Genomic DNA, 9832 nt, shown 5'->3' with positions numbered 1-9832 from the left:
CATCCATCAAGGCAGACAGTCCTCGTACCAGCATCCATCAAGGCAGACAGTCCTCGTACCAGCATCCATCAAGGCAGACAGTCCTCGTACCAGCATCCATCAAGGCAGAGAGTCCTCATCCCAGCATCCGAACTCTCAGGTAAGCCACTTTCTGGTAGTCTCCTGTCATTCTCCACCCACATATCTCCATATTTAACCAAGATCTTCTCTCCCTCCAGGCATCCATTACTTCAGGCCTCATACCAGCATCCATCAAGGCAGACAGTCCTCGTACCAGCATCCATCAAGGCAGACAGTCCTCGTACCAGCATCCGAACTCTCAGGTAAGCCACTTTCTGGTAGTCTCCTGTCATTCTCCACGCACATAGCTCCATATTTAACCAAGATCTTCTCTCCCTCCAGGCATCCATTACTTCAGGCCTCATACCAGCATCCATCAAGGCAGACAGTCCTCGTACCAGCATCCATCAAGGCAGACAGTCCTCATACCAGCATCCATCAAGGCAGACAGTCCTCATCCCAGCATCCGAACTCTCAGGTAAGCCACTTTCTGGTAGTCTCCTGTCATTCTCCACCCACATAGCTCCATATTTAACCAAGATCTTCTCTCCCTCCAGGCATCCATTACTTCAGGCCTCATACCAGCATCCATCAAGGCAGACAGTCCTCGTACCAGCATCCATCAAGGCAGACAGTCCTCGTACCAGCATCCATCAAGGCAGACAGTCCTCGTACCAGCATCCATCAAGGCAGACAGTCCTCGTACCAGCATCCATCAAGGCAGACAGTCCTCGTACCAGCATCCATTAAAGCAGACAGTCTTCATTCCAGCATCCTAACTCCAGGTAAGCCACTTTCTGGTAGTCAGGAGACTAAGGCTGGGTTCACACAACGGATTTTGACACAAAATTGGCTGTGGAATTCTGCATCAAAATCCAATTGCATTCCACTTCCCATTAATTTGAAAGGGAAATCTGTAGCATAATGCACATAGTAATCACATTGATTATTAAACCAAGCTTTCTAAAAATCCTTTTTTTTTACATTCCAGCATGGCTTCTGAAATGTCAAAAAATAAAAACAAACACAAAAAAAGAAAAATTATAGATGAAGGAAGAGTGTTCCAAGAAAAGTGGACAGATGAATACTTTTTTGTTGAGTCCAATAGTAAGGCAATCTGCTTAATTTGCAAAGAATTAGTGCCAGTTTTCAAAGACTACAATTTGAAAAGGCATTACATGACAAGACATGCTGAGAAATTTGCTGTGTATGAAGGAATGTGTCGTAAAGACAAAATCGCTGAACTGAAAAAAAAAACTATCATCTCAACAAAATTATTTTAAAAAAGTATTGATTCAATCAGATTCTATTGTCAAAGCCAGTTATGTGGTTGCAAACCTGATAGCCAAAAAATCAAAACCGTATTGCGATGGTGAGTTTATTAAGGAATGCATGGAAACCGTGGCTGATATAATTTGCCCGGATAAAAAAGGGGACTTTTCAAAAATCAGTTTGTCTCACCAGACTGTAGCCAGGCGAATTGAAGATATAGGAAAATCCATCGAAAAAGTTGTGAAGAGTAGAGCTGCTCATTTTAAATTTTATGCTATGGCGATAGACGAAAGTACAGATGCTACAGATACAGCTCAATTGGCAATTTTTATTAGAGGCATTGATGACAAATATAATATCATTGAAGAAATGGCTGCTTTAGTTCCACTGAAAGACACAACTAAAGCAAGAGATTTATATGAAGCTGTGAAAAATACATTACAGCGATTTTCTTTGTCATTTGCTAACATATCTGGCATAGCTACTGATGGTGCCCCTGCAATGATAGGTAACAGAGATGGACTTGTAAAATTGATAGAAGATGATGCAATTGCCTCCCAAAATTTCAGTATGATGAAATATCACTGCATAGTACACCAAGAAAATTTATGTGCAAAAGCTTTAAAGATGGCTAACGTCATGCAGATTGTCATCAAGGCTGTAAATTTCATAAGGTCCAAGGGATTGAATCATCGCCAATTCCAGGAATTCCTAAAATTTATGGATGCTGAGTATGGGGACATCATTTACTTTTCTGAAGTAAGATGGTTAAGTCGAGGGAAAATGCTGGCAAGATTTTATGATCTGAGAAATGAAATCAAGTCATTTATGGAATCTAAAACAAAATGTGTGCCAGAACTTGACGATGAAAACTGGCTCACAGATTTGGCATTTTTAGTCGACTTGACCACTCATTTAAATGAGTTAAACATGCGTCTTCAAGGTGAAAACCAATTGATCAGCACAATGTTTCAAACTATAACAGCGTTCGAAATGAAACTGAAACTATGGCATTCTCAAATGAAGGCAAAAAATTTGATGCATTTTAGCACATTGGCTAAACACGCCTCTGTGAACACGGAAAAATATACAGCCTTGCTTTTCAATTTGGTACAGGAATTTGAGAACAGGTTTCAAGATTTTAGAAAAAATCAGCCATCTTTTCTGATGTTTGCAACTCCATTTTCAGTGGACATTAATATATTACCTGCCAATTTGCAAATGGAATGCATAGAGCTCCAATCTGACATTCAACTGAAAGAAAAATTTGACCATGTCTCTTTAATGGACTTCTATAAGATATATGTTCCCAGAGAAAAATATCCTTCACTTCACAATCATGCCTTATTCATGTCATCGCTATTTGGAAGCACCTACATTTGTGAGCAGCTATTTTCAAGGATGAAGCACACAAAGAATAAAACTAGAACCAAAATATCTGATGAGCACCTTGAGCACTCACTGAGAATTGCAACAAGTTCCATCGAAGCAAATATGGATGCATTGGTGGCTGAGAAACAATGTCAAACATCTCACTAACTTCATTTCCAAGTAAGTTTAATATGTTAACTATGTTTTATATGTTTTTTTTGGATGATCAGGTATCGTTACTGTTATTTTATTTTATGTGCGGCCCAAACCAAATTGTCATCTTCTAATGTGGCCCAGGGAAGGTGAAAGGTTGGACACCCCTGATGTAGACTGTTGGACATTTTCTCCATTGTCCTCTCAATGTTGTCCAGTCTGCTTCCCACAACATTTGTGTATGTATCCTGGCGTGTCCCAATCTCTGATGCCAGGGTGTGAACCCTCTGAACATTTGAGGGATTCTGCCCTTCCTGGATGTCTGCCACCACATGCATTTGGGCAGCTGAAAAGAAAATTAGACAATATTATACACATTCATCATACATTTTTTTGAAGGCTCACAATTCAATTTACTCACGCAGGAATGTAGCAACTGGAGCGTCCTGCACTTCCACCTCGCCATCCTCTGACGACTCCTGTAGGAGGAGATCCGGCCTGAAGTACGAACCAATCCCCGAAGCTAGTCCGCTGCTGGTTCGTGGCACCACTGTTTGCAAAATAATTTTTTTGGAAAAGTTAATAAACTTTACACAACTGCTGCCCCCCCCCACAAAAAAAAAACAAAAAACAAACCTTCTCCATCCTGTGATGCCGCTGCTCCAGGAGCTCCACTTGTCCTCGTTTCGGAATACTTTTCAAGGGTCTGGCTGGATACATCTGCACGGCTGTCCTCAAACCCAAGAAAAGTTTCGTCAGTTAACCCTGTAGACTCAAACAGATCGGGTGATTGGTCCACAAGGGTTGTGTCTTGAGGCTCTTCAGTCACAGTCCCAGAGCTCCTGGAGAGAAGACGATCTGGTGATGGCCTGCGCGCAGGAGCTGTAGTTTGGCGCCCATCTTGTGGTGTGGTCGCCGACGGTGTCTGGCGCACAGGTGATAGTCTGTGCGCTGACGTCGTCTGGTGCACAGGTGACCAACTGCGCGATGACGAACTGTGGCGCACAGGTGACGATCTGTGTGCTCGCGATGCTTGCGGCGCAGTTGATGGTCCGCGCGCTGCTGCCGATGCCTGCTGCACAGGTGACGGTCCGTGCGCTGGCGATGTCCTGTGCGCAGGTGATGTCCTCTGGGCAGGTCTGTCTGAAAAAAAAAAAAGCACATTAGCACATACAAAAATTTTAAAGGGAACTACAGCTCATGTGAAAGTATTCTTACCATCAGACCTCCTTTTGGACGGCTGGTCTCCCGCCTTCCTCCGTCTTCTGGGCGGTTCTTCCTCCTCGGGAAAGCCAGCAGGACGGCTGGAGTCCACACCTCCGCGAACTCCTTCGACCATGGCAGGGTTCAAGCGCCTTCTAATAACGTCCTCCCAGGGTAGCCACTTCAGATTGAGAGCCGGGCCACCTCCCGTAGCTGTCTCATGTCGGCGCTGAATCCCCATCTTCTTCTTGGTCTGTCTGCGGCAATCACTGTACCGCTTCAAGCAATTTCTGGTGCTCCGGCGGTTTCCAGAAATTGCAGTTACTTGACTGGCGATGGATTCCCAGATGTTCCGCTTTACCTTAAATGCTGTTTTCTGTGCCCTTGGTCCATACAAAACGTCGTAGGACCTGTCGACGCAATCCACTAGGACACAGTTTTCCGCCTCAGTGTATCTGGGTCCACGCGGCTTTTTCTGTCCTGCATCTTCACCAGAGGCTTCCTCCTCCGACTGCTCCTCTGGCTGGCTTCTTGCCTTTAGGGATTAAAAAAAAAAAAAATTATTTTTAAATAAGATCGGTATGTACCTGTGAGTGTCAGTATCCCTGGCATTGCACACCTATTACAGTAGGTGTGCATGGCATTGCACAAACTACAGTGGGTAAAGTTTGATGCTATTTGTGTCTGCAGGTGTGGTTAAGTACCTTTTTACTAGGCTTTTTCTTGGACTTCTCATGGGCCCTTGACGACCGCGGCTGGTCACTAGATGCCTGGTCGGTCGCATCCGCCTCCTGGGTTGGCTCCCACTCCTCATTGCTATGCAGGGATAGATCCGAGGGGGTGGGGGAAGGGGCGGATCGGGTCTGATTGTCCCTTGACATCTCTGTTATAAAAAAAAAATACATACATGTATAAATGGCTGCCCCTCACAAAATGGCTGCCCCTCACAAAATGGCTGCCCCTAAATGTTGACCAGGCTGTCGACTCAACTTGCTCCAAATCACCCCAAAATGGCCAGAAAGCATCCCAGCACACTCAGGAGGCACCCCACAGCAAAATTAGGCGGGAAAACACATGTTTGAAAAACAATCAGCAGCACATGTCAACCTGGCTGTCGACTCAACTTGCTCCAAATCACCCCAAAATGGCCAGAAAGCATCCCAGCACACTCAGGAGGCACCACACAGCAAAATTAGGCGGGAAAACACATGTTTGAAAAACAATCAGCAGCACATGTCAACCTGACTGTCGACTCAACTTGCTCCAAATCACCCCAAAATGGCCAGAAAGCATCCCAGCACACTCAGGAGGCACCCCACAGCAAAATTAGGCGGGAAAACACATGTTTGAAAAACAATCAGCAGCACATGTCAACCTGGCTGTCGACTCAACTTGCTCCAAATCACCCCAAAATGGCCAGAAAGCATCCCAGCACACTCAGGAGGCACCCCACAGCAAAATTAGGCGGGAAAACACATGTTTGAAAAACAATCAGCAGCACATGTCAACCTGGCTGTCGACTCAACTTGCTCCAAATCACCCCAAAATGGCCAGAAAGCATCCCAGCACACTCAGGAGGCACCACACAGCAAAATTAGGCGGGAAAACACATGTTTGAAAAACAATCAGCAGCACATGTCAACCTGACTGTCGACTCAACTTGCTCCAAATCACCCCAAAATGGCCAGAAAGCATCCCAGCACACTCAGGAGGCACCCCACAGCAAAATTAGGCGGGAAAACACATGTTTGAAAAACAATCAGCAGCACATGTCAACCTGGCTGTCGACTCAACTTGCTCCAAATCACCCCAAAATGGCCAGAAAGCATCCCAGCACACTCAGGAGGCACCCCACAGCAAAATTAGGCGGGAAAACACATGTTTGAAAAACAATCAGCAGCACATGTCAACCTGGCTGTCGACTCAACTTGCTCCAAATCACCCCAAAATGGCCAGAAAGCATCCCAGCACACTCAGGAGGCACCCCACAGCAAAATTAGGCGGGAAAACACATGTTTGAAAAACAATCAGCAGCACATGTCAACCTGGCTGTCGACTCAACTTGCTCCAAATCACCCCAAAATGGCCAGAAAGCATCCCAGCACACTCAGGAGGCACCCCACAGCAAAATTAGGCAGGAAAACACATGTTTGAAAAACAATCAGCAGCACATGTCAACCAGGCTGTCGACTAAACTTGCTCCAAACCACCCCAAAATGGCCAGAAAGCATCCCAGCACCCTCAGGAGGTACACCAATGCTAATAGAAGACCCAAAAAAGTAATTTAAAGAATAAAAAAAAAACGTGAAAAACTACCCCAAAACACAAGTCTCCCCCAAAAAATGCAGCAACACAAGCAAGGGGCTATACACATACCTGCACACATGCACAAACACCCCATGTACACCTCATGGCAACCCCCACTACACAAACACATACATGCAACACCAGACACACATGTGGTACTTACCTACAAATGTAGTAAAAGCTCCTAAAATGGCTCTGCTCCGGGGTAACAGGAATCCTCCTGACTGTCCTGGAATAAAGCCTGCTGGGGTGTCCAAACGATATCCACAGCAAACAACCAAATTGCTAGCTCTGCTCCTCCTCACACCTCTCTGCAGGTTCACAAAATGGCTGCAGAGCACATGCAGCAAACAAGCCCTAATAAAGGGCTGCTTTAGGCGGGAAGGCGAATTCAGTACGCCCACTACTCGCCGATTGGCCGTAATCCGCCTGCGGGAGGGGCGAATCAGTTTTTCATTGAATATTGAGAATTCAGGGTCCCGGCGACAGGGCTGCGGCTGGCGATAGCGGGCGAATTATACAGAGGCGGATCTAATGACGCGATTCGCCCGCTATTGCATATACCCCTATATATAAGGCACCGCGCCTAGGGCTCGGCGCCATTTCAGTCTAGTGCACGCTGCTGTTTTCTGCGCTGTACTCCACTGAACTGGCTGTGCTGTGTCCAAAGTCTCACAAGTGGCTGTACTGTACTTTTTTTTTGGGGGGGGGGGGGAGGGGGGAATCTCTTGCTACTATGTTTAAGATTAATTATATCATATAATCTTTGAGTACAGTTATTGAATTCATTTCTGTGATCTGCTCTGGATATATTTAACTACGACATGTGACTAAGCTACCACCAGGATTAAAGATCTTATGTGAGAAGAATGAAGAGTATAACTGACATAGGGAAGTGATTGTTTAATATGTACTATCTAATGGGCCAACATAATTAGGAATCTCCTTTGGTTTATCTTTAACTAACTTTTTTTTTAATTCTTATTTTTGTATATATCTGTGGACAATATGGTTCCTCTGCTAGATATAACCCTATTGAGAACACACTTTGATAGGGATTTGATTATATAAAATTAGGAATTCCTCTCTTGTTTGTTTGCTTTTATATGACAACGATCTGACAAGTATGACAAATAACGGTTTCTCTCGATTAAGGAGTGAATAGTGTATTGAGCGGGTGCTATGACACCACTCTACACTTCCCATGTGACTTAATAGACAACAACATACGGGACTCCATTGGTTTGCTGCTACTAATGAGATGATTCTTTGATACATGTTATTTAGCAAGTTAAGATAACTTCAAATTTCTGTTATTTCTTTGTATATATTGTGGACACCACAGCACTTTTCATTACATACAAGTCCTCCCTCATCTACTTACGCTGATAGGATAAGGATTCTTGTGGTATTCAAATGTATTTAATCAATTTGCACTATGGTGGTCTAGAATTTATCTGTCCACAATTAGCGATCGGAGAATAATGCTATTACCCTCATATTTACATAACGGATTGCTGAATACATTATGTCTAAGAAGTGAGCAGTACACATAACGGTTGCTTTAACAACCGCATTGTGTTTCCCATGTGACTCAGTGGACCAATGGAGAGTAAGATCGTATATTCTGGTCTATGATTAGTTGATTTGACTGACGTGACCGGAAGGCGATCACGTGACCGCATACTGGAACTTAATATTAATTGGGATAATCGTTCTACTAATTTAAAAAAATATATTTTTGGTTAATTGTGGTGCCAACGTAGGGTTTTGCTGTTTAGGTAAGTGAGATTGCCTTCTTATATTTGTAATAAATTATGGATAGGTTGATTGATTTTATACATGTGCAAACACTTGACCCAATTAAGCGGGTATATAAGGGAATCTCTGTGACATACAGTTTATGCTTCTGAGGAAATTGGGTGTCTACCTGCCCAGAGAAACATGTGAAGCTCTGCCAAACCATACCAGCAAATTGATTCCAGTCACCACCCACCAGAATCACTCTTGGAATCTATTCTACTTGTATTTTGGACTGAGCTACATCTCCAGATTTACCAGTCTGCTACTGCCCATTGGATTTAAAGTAGAGTTGAGCGGGTTCGGTTCCCCGGAATTCGAACCCCCCCGAACTTCAACCATTTTACACGGGTCCGAGGCAGACTCGGATCCTCCCGCCTTGCTTGGTTAACCCGAGCGCGACCGAACGTCATCATCCTGCTGTCGTATTCTCGCAAGATTCGTATTCTATATAAGGAGCCGCGCGTCGCCGCCATTTTCACTCGTGCATTGGAGATGATAGGGAGAGGACGTGCAGCGTTCTCTCAGTTGTGTTCAGTGTGCTGCAAATATCTGTGCTCAGTCTGCTGCAAATATCTGTGCTCAGTGTGCTTGCAAATATCTGTGCTCAGTGTGCTGAAAATATCTACGTTCTCTTCCTGAAAAACGCTCCATATCTGTGCTGCATTGTAGTATATAGTTGGAGGACAGTGCAGAATTTTGCTGACCAGTGACCACCAGTATTATTAGTGATGAGCGGGTACGGTTTCTCGGAAACCGAACCCCCCCGAACTTCACCCTTTTTACACGGGTCCGAGCCATACTCGGATTCTCCCGTATGGCTCGGGTAACCCGAGCGCGCCCGAACATCATCATCCCCCTGTCGGATTCTCGCGAGATTCGGATTCTATATAAGCAGCCGCGCGTTGCCGCCATTTTCACTCGTGCATTGCAAATGTTAGGGAGAGGACGTGGCTGGCGTCCTCTCCGTTATTGTTGAATTTGATTGTGCATTATTGCTTAATTCATTGTGGGGAGGACTGGGGAGCAGCTGTATAATATAGGAGGAGTACAGTGCAGAGTTTTGCTGATCAGTGACCACCAGTTATCCGTTCTCTGCCTGAAAAAAACGCTCCATATCTGTGCTCAGTGTGCTGCATATATATCTGTGCTATAGGGGTTCACCTCCGGGATGCAGAGCACCCCCAGACCACCCCAGCCAAACCACCCCAGGGCATCACACAGAAAAAGGATAGGAGTGAAAGATCAGTGTTAAGCAAATGAAAGAGGCTGCTGAATGTAAAAGAAAAGAAGAGGACAGCAGTAAAGTGTCAGAGTGTTAGAATGTGAAGTTTAGCTGAGCAGTGTTATAAGTGTAAAAAATATGTGAAAAATGCTACATAAATATAAAACAAACACAATGTGAAATAAGTGTTAAAAGTAAATGTAAGGTGGTGATGCCCCAAGGTGGCCCAGCCAGAGCAATATAGGGAGCTCCACCCCAAAAAGCTCACCCCCAAACTGACTATGTATATAATTAAAAGGATCATACCTATGTCTTTTGTTCAGTCAGAATGTGCTGGTTCCCTGTTTAAAAGCCTGATAGGCAGTGGGTGGGGTGCTAATCCAGAGATGAGGGCTGTCCCAATCCCTCAGGTGTGTATACACACACATATTATAGACTATA

At 44.6% G+C, this 9832-nt stretch overlaps 1 protein-coding gene across 1 annotated transcript; it reads right to left on the bottom strand.

Moving 5' to 3' along the window:
- Window positions 1–3269: 3269 nt before the first annotated feature.
- On the bottom strand, window positions 3270–6894 carry LOC134929615 (myb-related transcription factor, partner of profilin-like). The gene is made up of 5 exons (XM_063925202.1): window positions 6530–6894; window positions 4764–4942; window positions 4075–4594; window positions 3493–3999; window positions 3270–3406 (listed from the first exon to the last, which is right to left on the bottom strand). Exons 2-5 carry the CDS (start codon window positions 4938–4940, stop codon window positions 3270–3272), a joined length of 1341 nt encoding a protein of 446 aa, XP_063781272.1. The 5' UTR covers window positions 4941–4942; window positions 6530–6894.
- Window positions 6895–9832: the final 2938 nt, after the last annotated feature.

The sequence above is a fragment of the Pseudophryne corroboree genome, chromosome 5 (assembly GCF_028390025.1).
Source record: "Pseudophryne corroboree isolate aPseCor3 chromosome 5, aPseCor3.hap2, whole genome shotgun sequence".
Classification (NCBI taxonomy): domain Eukaryota; kingdom Metazoa; phylum Chordata; class Amphibia; order Anura; family Myobatrachidae; genus Pseudophryne; species Pseudophryne corroboree.
Note: the sequence above shows the minus strand (reverse complement) of the source record. Positions and strands in the feature narration are given on the sequence as shown.

Excerpts from the sequence above, each read along its gene's own strand:
- LOC134929615 (XM_063925202.1), bottom strand. The coding sequence starts at position 4,940 with ATGTCAAGGGACAATCAGACCCGATCCGCCCCTTCCCCCACCCCCTCG. Across the intron at positions 4,595-4,763 it reads AGAAAAAGCCTAGTAAAAAG|GCAAGAAGCCAGCCAGAGGA; the intron begins GTACTTAACCAC and ends TAATCCCTAAAG. Across the intron at positions 3,407-3,492 it reads GGCATCACAGGATGGAGAAG|TGGTGCCACGAACCAGCAGC; the intron begins GTTTGTTTTTTG and ends TTTTGCAAACAG.